The 14513-nt window shown below is 41.4% G+C and overlaps 2 protein-coding genes across 4 annotated transcripts in view; one reads left to right on the top strand and one right to left on the bottom strand.

Moving 5' to 3' along the window:
* Window positions 1-953: 953 nt before the first annotated feature.
* Window positions 954-4327, top strand: rdh14b (retinol dehydrogenase 14b). Its single transcript, XM_020628282.3, has 2 exons — window positions 954-1563; window positions 3340-4327. Exons 1-2 carry the CDS (start codon window positions 1210-1212, stop codon window positions 3955-3957), a joined length of 972 nt encoding a protein of 323 aa, XP_020483938.1. The 5' UTR covers window positions 954-1209; the 3' UTR covers window positions 3958-4327.
* Window positions 4328-7106: 2779 nt separating this feature from the next.
* The window catches only part of si:dkey-174m14.3 (uncharacterized protein LOC563117 homolog), a 28266-nt gene continuing 20859 nt past the window's right edge, over window positions 7107-14513 (bottom strand). For all 3 annotated transcript variants that reach the window (XM_020628448.3, XM_020628453.2, XM_020628443.3), the window contains one exon: window positions 7107-9411. In XM_020628448.3, coding sequence (XP_020484104.1) covers window positions 7999-9411 — 1413 coding nt within the window. In that variant the 3' untranslated portion in view covers window positions 7107-7998. The remainder of the gene's footprint in view (window positions 9412-14513) is intronic.

A 14513-nucleotide genomic window follows, 5' to 3' on the forward strand; every position in this document is an offset into this window, starting at 1 on the left:
TGTAGCCTACTTTATTATTAAAATGAGTCACACATAGCTGGCTGAAAATGCATGTCTGGTGTAAATCTGGCTGGATCATAGACTGTATAACTAACACAGACCAATCATAGATGTTTTACAATAAAAGAGGAAGAAAGTGTGAGCATAATTATTTAACATTAAGTCACCTTTTCTGTGAAGCCACCTGTGCACAAACAAGGGCTCAAATTTATTTGAACAAACTTACTAATTTACGTAGGCGTATAGGGCCTATTGTAGGCTACCCATTTTAAACATGCTCACCTAATCAACCTAAACAAAGAGGGATTTAAAACAAGAGTGCATCATCTGTATTGGTTGTATTAGCTGAAAGTTGTGTGCCTGGTTGTACCTTAAAAGCAATTTCATTATACTGCAAAAAGAGGGGAAAATATTTGGAGCCTCTATTTATTTTAGTTTTTACAACATATATTTTATGTAGCATTTAATCTACGCCCTCTCAACAAAATTGGGATTTAACAGACTAGTCAATTTGCACAATATAAAAAACCAACTGCTGTGCTGTTTATACAGTACGCTTCTGTGACTAAACAGCTCCACCTAGTGGTTAATGCATGATGATTTGCAATTTAATATAATGAACATTCCTCTTTTTTCATTTGCCCTCCTATTATTGTACTTCTTTTTTTCTTCTTCTTTTTTTCCCCACATAAACCTTTAATTTCAGCACACGACTGTTTTTTTTACTTCGGTGTTGAAGGCTAATAGACGGAAAATGGGCGATGTACATTTGAAAAAATTGTAAAAACAAAACCTAAAAAAAACAAAATTTTCGACAAAATATTAATAAAAATGTGTTGATATTTTAAAAATAATTTTAAAAAAATAAAGCTAAGAATGCAAAGAATTTTATCATAACTTTTTTTTTTAATTTATACCCCGGAAGTAGTATTAAAGCTAAGTAGCTAACGTTGCTAGTCCAGCCTTCGCCTTGCTTCTTTGCGACCGTAGAAGTATATGACTTAATTCGTTTCTCATTAATTGCATATATATTGTCGGTATACGAAAGTCGATATTTTCTCATATAAAACATGTAGAATGTTTAAGCCTTAATAGTTTGTGAAGCTTGCAAATTTGTCTAAGGAGTATTTCCGGGGTACTTTTGTAACTTGGATACATAATACACCGTAACACCGTACCTGCTGACCTGTCGACCGTCCCCGCTTTTTAATGGCCACTGCGGTGCTTGTAGCCGCTGTTGTCGGCGGTGGGGTACTGTTACTCATGCGCCGTTTATTCCCTCGGCAGGCAGCTGTGAAACTGCTCCGTTATCCGGCCGACACTATGCGAGGGAAGACGGTTATCGTGACCGGGGCTAACTGCGGGATAGGAAAGGCCTTAGCCGGGGAGCTGCTGAAGCTCCATGCCCGAGTTATCATGGCCTGTCGGGACCAGCCGAGCGCCGAAGAGGCGGCCCGGGACATCAGAAAACAAGCCGGACAAGAGCAGGGGGAGGTTGTCATCAAACACCTGGACCTCGCTTCTCTCAGATCAGTACGGAAATTTTGTGAGGAAATTAATGAGGTGAGTTCAAATGAATGAACAGACAGTGAAGTTAACGCTTCTACTGCATGGAGAGTTAGTTTACCAGCTAACTGTGTTTTCAACTTTAAATAAAATAAAATATAATTACTTTATTGATCCCAAACTGGGACATTGGGGCATTACAGCAGCAGGTTGTCCAAACACACAATATGAGTAAAAAAACACAATATTAGCAAATCTAAACACAATATAATATTAAATAAAAAGTAAATAAGTACTAAAAAATATCAAAATTAAGAATGTGAATATATACAACCAGGATTTAACTTAGCATTACTAGTCTTAAATAGGAAGATTAAATGTAAATGTGCAAGAACAGAGTCATAAATGGTAGTAAATAACTAGGCTACTTCTAAATAATTAAATTATAGTTATGTCATGACCAATTAAAACAGATAAAGGTATATTATATTATTATTATTATTATTATTATTATTATTATTATTATTATTATTATAAGCTTCACTGGGACTGTCCGTGGTGCTGAAGTTGTGCTTCCCCCCCTCAACTCACTATAACCACAGCTGGCTTTTTATCATTGACAGTGCTGCATGCCAACCACACGGTGGTGTGTTTTGGTCGACCATGGCTCAGTCCAGTAACTAAATGAACATTAGAGTACACGACATTAATATAACTACTTAATATATTAGTGCTTATCTTTTCTGGTGAGAAACATAAAACTAAAACTACTGTTTAGTGAACAGTCTCTATGTCATATACAGACATTGTCAAATGGTTATGCCCTCTTATTTGAGGTCTTGACAAAAAAAAAAAAAAAAGAGTGAGTTTTGTATGTCCAAAGCTGAAGCCATCTCTGTTTTGAATGTTTTTCTCTGATCAAGCATTGTCAAGGACTTACAAGATCTTCTAAAATAAATGCTTTACCCATTTTCAAGATAATTTCCAGAAGTGTCAGACAGAGTACCTACCTAGCATTTCTGTTAATTACTTCTTATAACCACTGGGTGTCACTTGGTCATCTTAATAAGACCTAGTGTTTGTATTCAGGATATAAAACTGACAAAACTTGGCCAAAAGGGAACTAATTAAGGCTTTTTTTTTTTTTTTTTTTTTTTAAAGTATAATGTTAGTTAATGCCTTCAAAAATGGCTTGTATTGGTTCAAACTTAAAGCATGGCAGATATGGGTTCTGTGAGACAAGTACACTTCTAATTATGGTAAATGGACTTGAGCTTGCATAGCGCTTCTCTACTTTCAAGACTATTTAAAGTGCTTTTACACCGTAGGTCACACCTACCCATTCACACTCATTCACACACCGAAGGCAGAGGTTGCTGTGTAAAGTGTCCATCAGTATAATCACCTTCATAAAAATTCACACAGCCAGCAGCAGGAGCAACTTTGGGTTAAGTGTCTTGCCCAGGGACACATCGGACATGTAGCTGCAGGAGCTGGGGATTGAGCCCCCAACCTTCCCATTGAGAGGGAGCTGTTACAAATAAGTTTTCACACTGGCTTGTATTGCTAACTATGCACTGATTCCAATGTGACTGTGTTGATAGGCCCACATCAGGTGCATATCGACTAATTAATGTTTATATATATCACACGTATTTCCAACAGCCTTAAATCACCTTTTATACATTTGTTCAGAAAATAAGTGGTGTTAGATTTAAAAAAGATAAAACCAAAGCTCCCTTTATTTTATATAAATCTATGAGTCTCATGTGAGTTTGTTATTTATTGATATTATCGAGTCATTAAAGGATTCAAATTGTTCTGTCCCTGCAGGAGGAATCCAAGATTGACGTGCTCATCAACAATGCAGGCCTGTACCAGTGTCCCTACACAAAGACAGAGGAAGGGTTTGAGATGCAGCTAGGTGTCAATCACCTGGGCCACTTCCTCCTCACTCACCTCCTGCTGGACCGTCTGAAGTCCTCCACTCCCAGCCGCATCGTTGTGGTTTCCTCAAAGCTTTACAAATACGGCCACATCAACTTTGATGACCTGAACAGTGAGAGTAACTACAACAAGTCCTTCTGCTACAGTCAGAGCAAGCTGGCCAACCTGCTGTTTACACTGGAACTTTCCCGCCAGCTGGAGGGCACAGGGGTCACGGTCAATGCTCTTACCCCGGGCATTGTGAGGACCAGACTGGGCAGGCATGTTCAAATCCCACTCCTTGCAAAGCCCCTCTTCTACCTCGCTTCGCTACTTTTTTTCAAGAGTCCTTTGGATGGGGCCCAGACGCCGCTCTATCTGGCCTGCTCCCCCGAGGTGGAGGGAGTGTCGGGGAAGTGTTTCGCTAACTGTGAGGAGGAGCAGCTGATGGATAAAGCCACAGATGAGCAGGCTGCCAAGAGACTGTGGGACATCAGCGAGAGGATGGTCGGCCTCGCTAACTGAGCAGAGTCCTGCTCTGTGGACTTGGAAGTTATCTGGTCCTGGACAGAACCGCCTCTGTCCAGGACCAGGTAATTGTCTTGGATTGTATCCAACTGCGACCTTGAGGATATAGCTGATAATTGAACAACATATTGTGCCAATGAAGTGTTTAAATGAAGTGTGTGTGTGAGCAGGCGTGTACATTTCAGTGTGATAATCAGAGAATGTGTACGTTTAGGATTTCTTAAAATTCCTGTACATTGCTGGTTCAAACAAAGATGCATTGCTGTGTGAAAATCTCTCTCTCTCTTCATGAACTTTAACGACAATAATAATCCTCATTAACACATGTTCATGTAAAAAGGGAAATAAAACTACATGGTGACCTCTATACATGGCCAGGATGACTTTTTCTCTCCGGGAGAAGACCACTTGGGAAATCAGGTTTCTCTAATTCCTTACACAGGGCCGAAATATCACAGTGTACTTTTCTCAAGTATGAATGTGAGGTACTTCTCCATTACTAGACACGTTTTTCAGTGTTGTCCCTTTGCTCTGTTAAAAGTCTGAGAGAACTAGTGTACATTTTTTGTACATCTGACGTTTGCCACGTTAAGTCTCTAGCTTTCTTATTAGTTAAGATTATTGAACACAGATCTGTAGAGCTAATTAAACAATATTTTGGTTCAAATTAAACTTGCCAGCTGTTATTTTCCATGCATATTATTTCATGGTTCAGATCAAAGATGTTGAGATTTACTGCTTTAACTTTTTTTACTTTACTACTTTAAGTACTTTTTTAGGTTTTGGAGTTATGAATTGGCAAAAGAAAATCATAGCAGTAACGGTAAAAATAATCCTCAGTTCTTCTTTGAGAAACCATTTCGTTGATGAATTTATGTTAAGTTTATAAATGAATAAAAATCATCTAATTATACAATAAAGTGGTTCTGAACTGATCCAGCCTCAGGATCCACCACCAGAATCCTTCATGAAATATCTCGACCAAATTTCTGATATTTTTCAGCCAATCAGGTTTATAAAACATCCTCAGACGGTACAAAACATGACAGAAAATTGAAAAACAAAAATGTTTAAAAAGTGATTCATAGAATTTTTGACAAAAGCTTTTCCCAAGTCACACATTAGCGAGTGACCCACTGAAGAGAGGCTTTGCGAGTTTTACTTGTCATGAGAGTATTTTACACACTGTTATCAGTACTCTTAAATAAGTGAAGGGTCTGAATACTTCCTCCAACATTGCCCTATGATGAAAAAGGTGGACAGAAATAATGCTCGATAGTAGATTTTCCCTGTGATTTTGCATCTGAAACCTACACAGCACATTTCTTTTTTTTGTTGGTGACCTGACAGAGATTCACACATCAGGATGAAAGGGAGACATCTCTTCTGCTCATTGCATCCATCAAACTCAGCCGGATGCGTTGGCAGCTTTTCCTCCATTACGAGGTCACTTTATTGCTTGTGCCGTGCAAATCTTCACAGCGTTTTCAAAAGCACTTTCTATTTCTGGCTCAGCTTTTGTAGTTGAATGCTAAAAATGTGCATACTTTAGCATGTATTATGCAGTGTTAAAGAGAAGAAGAAGGGGGGTAGCGGGGTAGCTGTTAATCTGGATTCCCTGCTGTTGATGTGTTTGAAGTGTAAATGCTCTCTGCTGTGTGTCTGGTGGAGGCCGAACAATGAGGTTTACAATACAGATGAGTGAGACACAGTGGCTCCCTCCTGTGGATGGACTCAAATTGACTTATAAATCCTCTGACCTCTGTTATGGAGGAGAGGAACGAGGAGATTATTGAAATGTGAAGGTTAGATGCATAAGAAGAAAAGAAGAACACTAAACACCTGAACGACTGCTTGGTTAAAATGCTCTATGTAGAGGATAGACTAGATTTAGGACTGCAACCATCAATTGTTTCAGTATAGATGAACCTATAGATTATTATTAAACAGTACAACACACAACTTACTAACACAAGTTCACCCAAACATATTTACTGTTATAAAAGATAAAGATATGACAGATTTTCCAAAGTTTCTGCCTGTCTAAAGGACTTTTTTGTGTGCCTAAGTTTCTAAATGTTGCCAAGTGCTTGCTCACTGGTGGAATAATTTTGTCTCTCAACTGGTGGGTCAGGACCCTAAAGTGGGTTGCAAAAAAAATATAGTGTCAAAAAGACGGTGCACACTTTTTAAACATGTTCATTTTGTTCCTTCTCTTTGTGCTGTTACATGTTTTGTACCATCCGAAGGTCCAAACTGCAAACATTTCCATTAAATGAATCTGATCAAACCGTCTGCTAAATGAATTGTAGAGTTGTTAAAACTCAATCAACCAACTGCATAGCCTAAAAAACTCTGAAAATACTGAAAATATACTTCAGATTGGCAAGTCCAAGATGATGCTGTTAGAAGCTTTGTATTGTCCAACCAAAAGTCCAAAATATCTTCAATCCACATATCACCAGTTTAAAGCAAAGAAAATCACCTAACCCACACATTGTATCAATAAATCAATCATTATTAGTATAGCCCAAATTCGTAACAAGTGTTATCTCGAGACGCTTTACAAAAGAGCATATGGGATAATATGCAGGATTTCTCCTTTGTATTCCTAGCGTTCCTGTTGTCCACACCACATTTTAATAGTCTTCCTAAACTTTTGTTTTTTCTTGGCTTATAGCTATAATGATTCATTCCTTGTCCATAAAGTCCCATATTTATGTTCTGATTCCTTTCTTGTTTTAACCAGATGCCTCAATGCAATAGATGGAGCTAAAAAAGTAACAGATATCTGCACACAGATACTTACATTCTTATGTGTTTATTTTATTTTAGCACTACCCCCCCTGTGTGTAGTGCTGGAGTGTAGTAATCGTTGCCTTATGTTGAGAATAATCTCCTATTTAGTTTGAAGTAAAAATACAAACATTCCCTCGTAGTATTCTCTTGATGACTTCTTGGAACATGCAAATAAACTTCCTCTCTTCTTTTTTTGGGTTTGCTGATGTTGCCAAAATTCCTCCTCTACTGGCCTATTTTTAAATCTACAACAGTGATACAGCGGGGCTTCGTAGTGACTCAGCAGGCTTGTGCCACATGGCTGCTGAAGTCTGGTTTGGATAATAAAGGGAATCTTGAAGCTCATGTGTGTAATTTGTGCTTTATTATGCGAACAAAACAACAAAAAATATAGAATCATGCATCGCCGTCAAATAAAACAAGGTTACAGTGGCTTTTATGTGGGGCGTGGGCATCCAAATCTGAGGTAGACTGGGGTCGGGAAAACCTCTCCGTGCGATATAGATGAGCAAAAATATAAAATAATACTGACTGCTCAAAACAGATCTCAAAACGCTCCATAGATAACGATAAAACACACCCATCGATACTGTGGAACTCACTCAACAGAAGGTAAAAATAAATGTCTCATGTAAGCAATCGTTTGTTGTTGTGTTCTTCCGGTGTTCGACATTCGTATTAAAATCCACACAAGGCAAACACAGTTTCAGCCGATTGAAAAGAACGACCACGGGGAATCTGTTTTTGCACTTCATGTGGGCGCTGATCAACGCCTTTCAGATTTTTCAAATATAGGATTGGCAGCTTTTAAATTTATGTACAAGCTGCAGCTCAACAAAGAGTTCAATTTTTTTTTTTTTTTTTACTGAATTGTTTTGGATGTAGTTCTTGTTTGCAGCTACATACAAAATATATGACTTGGTTTTTAGTTATAAGTATATATTTGTACATTTGTAAATTGAAATACATACCGGCTCTTACAAATTTCACAGGCTTCACAGCCAACTCTTGGAACACACCTGACTCGCTCCGGGGAACTTAAGTGTAAACATTCCTATCCGATCAAGTCTTTTAAAACACTCAGCAGAAGTTACATATTAGTTATACTGAATAATCCAAGCCCCCCTCACCCATCCCCCCCCCCCCCCCCCCCCCCCCCGGCTACTATTTAAACCATTTCTATCAAACTGATCGTGCTAACAGAAGGTGCAGCTCAATAAACCTGATCTGGACGTCCTTTCAGTTCAGAAGAGTTCCGTAAAGCTGCGCCTTGGTCAGGCTGTCCTTCCTGGAGAGTCCCAAAGAGCCAAATTTTTGGTTGTACGGGGGAGGGGGAGGGGCTGGGACCGGCGGTGGGGACTGGCTCACCTGCGGGGGCAGGCTGTGCATCTCCACCTGGTAGTGCTGCAGCTCTGCGGCCATTTCCAGGGTCCTCTGGTCCAGGGACTCGGTGGAGCTGTTGGGGCTGGGGTCAACGTAATCCACACTCTGCCCGCCTGCTGCCACAGGACCCTCCCTGTCTTTGGAGCTGGACCCTGAGTGGTAGAGGCTGTGCTCGGACCCCTGACTGTCCTCTGCTCTGTACAGGTGGGCTTGGCTGTGAGCCTGCCGCAGACCTGGGCTGCATTCAGGACTCGGGCTTGCAGCGACCCACTCAGAGTCCATCGCCCCCCCTGCTTGGTGGTAGTAGTCAGCCCCTTCCTGGAAGCTGCTGTAGAGCGGCCCGAGACGGATCTTTGCCGGCCGGACTGAGAAGTGCTGCTCCGAGAAGCTGTAAGGTGAAGCTCGACCTGGGCTGCGGTACGAGTGGGCGCTCAAGTCCTCGACGCTTAGCTGCCTCCATCTGCCGATCAGCTCCTCCTCCTCGGGGGCTAAAGTGCTGCCCCGACGACTGTCTCCGTAGGCGACGCTCGGGGATGAGGAGGGCGGGAGCGGCTCGTAGGGCTCGCTGAAACAGGAGGACATGGTGCGGCTGTAGACGGGGGAGCTGCCGTTCTGGTGGTGGCTCAGCTCTGTCTGCTGGAAGGGGTGAGCGTTTGCAAAGGCTCTTGGACTGTCTCTCTCCCAGGATGAGTCACTCTTCCTCTCATAGTCCCCTGCATCCCTCCACTCCATGTAGAGGGAGTGGTGGTGCGGGGATGAAGCAGCGCTGCTGGGTGGGCCGTTACCTTTGTCTTCAGACCCCGCTCCGCTGAAGCTGGAGTAGGAACTGGACCCTGCACCCAGCGGTGGAGGGAACTTGGCAAAGTGCTCCTGCGAGAACCCGGCCCTCAACCCTACCGAGCCCTCCTCTGGGTTGCTGTCGGTGGAGTTCTGGGGCCCATAGAGCAGCTTTCTCTGGCCGTGGAGGTCCATGCTAGGCCTGCGCTCACGGTGTCGGTCGTCTGGGCAGTACAGAGCCGTGTCGCTGCTGTACAGGTCAGATTTATAGGCCGCACGCAGCCCCAGACGCTCTCCCGGTCCGAGGCGTTCCAGGATAAAAGTGTGCTCCTGGGCTTGAGGGCTGGGTGAGCGGGAGGCCTGGCTGCTGCTGCAGGCCTCGTCTGGCTTCTCGAGGACTTTAGCAATGAGAGAGGCAGAGTCGGAGTACGTGTGACAGAGAGGGGAGTCCTCCAAGTGCAGGGTCAGGCGCTCCTGAAAATCTGCAGGCAGCTAGAGGAATCAGAGAAAAGAGACGGATGTATGGAGTGTTTTTAATTTGCATTAACAGGCTTTGAATTGCACTGAAGATATTCATGGCATCGTTTTTTGTTTGGTGTACAGATGAGTCTGTACACTCCTGTACAAAAGACTTCCTGGTTATCTGTTACCAGATACAGAAAATCTGCAAGGTGCTCTACATTTAAGGCAATAAGTGAACAAAGTGTTGGTTACGATCAATACCGACATTTGTCTGATGTTTGCAGGTAAGATAGGATGAGGAGGCAACAGGGAAGGTGAAGGTTTTTCATTTATTATTATAACATTTTTTTTACCAGGAAATCATCAATCAGAGAGACACGAAGAAGCCAAATTATGTTAGACAAATTCTTTGAATGAACACAAAGGAAACTGTAATTCTATGCCTGGAGTCTGGACAGTGACATTTTTGATCCTGCGTATAATCCTCTCTCCCTGTGCCACAGTGGCCCTTTTGATTTTCAGTTTTAATTGAAACGAGCAAATCCCCACTACATGTTGTTCTGTGATGTTAATCAAAAAAAAAAAGAAAATGGAGAGAGCAGAGACACATCCCCAGCTTGTGTTACTTGGTTTTGAGAATGCAACTCTGCAAGGTTTTCTCCACTGCAAGAGTCATACAAACAGTTTTTATTTCTCACTAGCTGTATCCCATTCATCATTTGACTGAGAATATGTAATGGTTGCATATTCAAGATTTTTCTTAAGAACGGAAAATCCCCCTAATTAAGTATTAATGTCAGAATATTCAGTTTGCATTACGTCTTCTTTGCACTGGGTATACATTACTTGCTTTTATATCCCTGATATCCCTGTTTACTTTTGGCCTTGCTCTCTTCTTCTAATAAAAGCTCACATATTGTCCTCCTTTTCAACGAGTTTCAAAGTATCAAAGCTCCAAATCATGTCTGTGAAGTTTCTTGTTATAAATCCACTCTGATCCTGTATTTGATCATGCCTGTAAACCCCTCTATTTCACCCCTGCTCAGAACAGGCTGTTTCTGTGTCTGTATCTTTAAATGTAAATGAGCTGAGTCTGACCACGCCCCTCTGGAAGGGATTGGGTGGCTCGGGCTTTGTTGCTCCGTGCCCTTTTTTTGTTTACGGTGGAAAGGAGGGGGAAACAAACACCTAGCTGTGGGAGTGTCACCCACCTGGGGGAGGGGTTACTGCCCTTTGTGATGTCACAAAGGGAAAATCTCCAAACGGCCTGTTTGAGCACACATTTTCTGAAAAGTGGAGCAGGCGAAAGACGGAGAGGATGGACTTTTCTCATAGTTGGGGGGTTTGAAGACAGGCTTGGGACACATATTAGTGTTCGGAAACCTTGGTAAAGTGTATTTTGTATTTCCTTTTCTTTAACTTCCAGTATTTTTGACTTCTTGGCTGGTTTATAAACCTAAATCCACATTTCCATTGTTAGACACTAGTCCTACATTTTGCGTACTGTCATGATTTTGCCAGAGATTATCTAACTTGTCCGAACTCAAAGTCAGCTGACGATAGAGGTGGCTCACAGTGGGGCTAAAGATTTGAACCACTTTTTGTCTACTTTGGTTTCAGGTTTCAATGTCACTCATAGTAAAGTGGCCTTAACATGAAAAATCCCCAATGATTTACAATATACAAGAACCTTAGCTAAGAGGGAAAATATTTGTGAAAATGAAGTCGACCCGAGCTGCCTTCCTTGGAATGAAAGACATCGTGCTATTCTGAGCATGTCTCAATAAAGAGAAGCCTCCATCCTTCCACTATCTGTGCCTCTCCATAGCAACAAGCATTATACCAGCACATCATCAACAGGAATCTAGTCAGTTGTTCCTAATTGGCAATGAGAGGGTAGTTAATTATAACTTTGTGGATAGAGAAAAGACAAACACCTCTGAGCAGGAGAAAACACATTTTTTCATCACAGTTTTATTACAGATTGGACCAAACTAAATCCCATTAATTACTGTCCAAACATTTTTCATTCGGGCTTGTTTTGAGCGAGATCACATTAAGCTTTTCATGATGCGTTTGGAAATGCAAGTCTAATCATTTCATACCCCACACTGTGCTTGTTTTGCAGCAAAACAAAACAACCGAGGCACTTCAGCAGCCTCTGAAGAGCTGCTGCACTTCTCAAAATGCTGCAGCATCATTCATCAATACGATGTCGATTGGCTCCCACCCACAGGATCAGCAAAACCAGCGGACATACAGTCGGTGCATGTATAGCCTCTGACCCCCCCATTATGTTTGGCCGTTTGCCTGCCGAACAGTTTTTCACTCCATAACAGATCCCATATGTACAGCCCGCATGTGTGCGTTTGTGCTCGTGTGTGCTGTTTATGCGTAGGGGGGGGATTGTTTTTATGGACCTTATGCAACCAAATGCAGTTTGCATTGATATTTCCATTCCACCATATAGGCGTTCTTTAACCTTGTGGACATTTGCCAGCTTTAAAAGTAAACAACCTTTGTCACATGGGCCAGGCACACGGCCCAGGGCTGATGCAGCGGAAAGTGGCGCCAAGCTGGCCTGGAGTTAAAATAATTCATCAATACACACATGCATCTCTTTACACAAGAGGAGCAGGACATCATGACGAGGCTGCGGTGCACCCCGCATTTACATTCTGCCACACGTTGGACTTTAGTTCCTTGAAGGGCAAGCTTTCTGTCACATTTGTGCACAGTTTCTTGGTCTTCTCTGTGTTTTTTTTTTTTTTTTTTTGTCAAACGTTAACTGGCATGCCATGTTGGCCTATGTTTCATGCATTGTCATTGTTGGTCATTGTCAAACAGTTACATGATTAGTAAACCTGCAGCAGTATAACCATGCTCTGACTCGGCTACATATCGAGTGAGAGGAGTAGAGAAGTTTAGAGACATGATTTACTTTAAACTCTCGCTGAATGGTGCCAACACGAGATCTGAGCTACAGTTCATTTTCATACCCAAGCTCAGTTAAATGCCAGAAGATGCAGAAAGAAAGCAGACGGCTCTTAATGGCAGCAATTTTTGATTTATTCATGATACTCTACACATTTTGTTACCATCTACTGTGTAACAGACGTGAATGTAGTCTCTGGGTTTAAAAACCCTGCCAGTCTCGTTGTTCAGGTCCTTAAAAAATGAACCTTCTTCTCACTTGATTTTTTATGAATTAAACATCTTTCTAATTGTATTTCATGGTGTTAATTGCTAATTTAAAAGCTTCATTAAACATTAAGATGTCCATTTAGTAAATCATGGCTCCATTCATATAAAAAGCAAGTATAGTGCAGACTATGTTTTAGGGTGTTTAAGTCACTGCACACCAGGCTAGAGGCGTTCAATGCGTATCCACTATGTTGGAAAAGCCAACCAAAATATGCTTTTACCAAAGTAACCAAATGTAATCACTTCTGGTTTAAAAATGTTAAGATGGCGACAGGCGATTAAAACAGGACCTGAGTGAGGAATACAATGTGTGTGCATTTAAAGGAACAGTACAGTATTTTTTTTTAAATGACAGGAAGAATATTGTCAACAGTAAGTATATGAGCCACAGGAGTTGCTGGTCAGCGTGGCCCCTTTAAGGAGAGACCAGACCAGAGTGCCAGGCCAGGAAGCTAGCCTATAAAGATATACAGACGAGGGCTTTTACTTCACGTAGTTTAGCCAATTTTAAGAAAAACTGAGTTAAAATACAACGTTGAGATAAATGTGTGCTAGACTGAAAAAATTGACAGCACTTTGTTTTTCCACTAGCAAGCCACGTTCTTTCAGCACTTCTTTGGCATAACACAGTGCATTCACGGAACCTAGGATTACACGGCTATGCAGACGAAGTTGTTTGCGCCGCATAATTTAACTAATTTGAAGAAAAACAAAAAACAAAAAATGTTTCATTTAGAATTACACTAAAGACCCAAACAGCTCATCAGTGCCCTCAAAGAAACATGTAGGCCTATGTGTTATGCCAAAGAAGTGCTGAAAGAACGTGGCTTGCTAGTGGAAAAATAAAGTGCTGTCCATTTTTTCAGCCCATCACACATTTATCCCAACGTTGTATTTTAACTCAGTTTTTCTTAAAATTAGCTAAACTACGAGAAGCAAAAGCCCTCGTCTGTATATCGTTATAGGCTAGCTTCCTGGCCTGCTCTCTGGTCTGATCTCTCCTTAAAGGGGCCACGCTGACCAGCATCTCCAGTGGCTAATAGACGTACTATTAAAAAGTACCTTACACAACCCCGCTTCAAAAATACTGAACTATCCCTTTAATAAAAGCTAGACATCAAAATTAAGAGCTTTTTGTCAAAAAAAATCACAGTAATAACGTTATGATCACGCATTGCAAACGTGCAGCATTTCTAGGTTTAGATAAATATGAGTAATCCATTTCCAGTTTAATTGAAAATTTGAGATATATAGTCATAAGGTTGAGCTGTGTTATATCAGATACCAGCTCTTTGAAACCCGGCCTCTGTCACTTCTCTCAGGTGAAGGTTATTCAGCCCAAAATACAGCTTTAGTTCTCCAACTCGTCCCTTCCTGCTGTGACCTACAGCAGTCATCGCTCCACGCTGTCTTGTCTCTCCTCTGCCTCACATAGGGCAAGTTGACCTTCAGTTAGTCGAGACAGTGAAATGATTTCTCTCATCTTTTGTGAGCTGCCTCAAATCTCCTCGTTCTCTACAAATAACAGCACTTTCACCAGATCTTCCCTTTTTATCTAGCTCCCAATCAACGTACACTTATCAGTGTGTCATAGTTTATAGTTTATAACTTGCAACTGTTGTGTTAAAAAAATCCAAATGTATTATACTTTTACAGTTAAAAGCACCATGTGTCATTTCCAGGGAAAATTGGGGATAATAGTGATATGGATGGGCATTTAATTAGCTTGCTTTCAACATCCTGTTGCCTGTTTTAGCACTGTGAGAGTAGCACCGTAAGCATTGGCTTCTTCATCTATACATCTTTGCTCTGTATAGTTATCCTTATAAACGGGTCTTGTTGGCTAAAACAATGGAAAAGTAGGACATTGCTGCGTCTTTGAATGTCTCATTTCACTCCTGCACGGATCAGCCAAACTAATATCCACC

This window comes from Labrus bergylta, chromosome 15 (genome assembly GCF_963930695.1).
Source record: "Labrus bergylta chromosome 15, fLabBer1.1, whole genome shotgun sequence".
NCBI classification, from domain to species: domain Eukaryota; kingdom Metazoa; phylum Chordata; class Actinopteri; order Labriformes; family Labridae; genus Labrus; species Labrus bergylta.

What these genes read in the sequence shown, in the direction of transcription:
- rdh14b (XM_020628282.3), top strand. Translation starts at nt 1,210, where the DNA reads ATGGCCACTGCGGTGCTTGTAGCCGCTGTTGTCGGCGGTGGGGTACTG. An exon ending in TTTGTGAGGAAATTAATGAG is followed by an intron (nt 1,564 to 3,339) that starts GTGAGTTCAAAT and finishes CTGTCCCTGCAG; the next exon opens with GAGGAATCCAAGATTGACGT.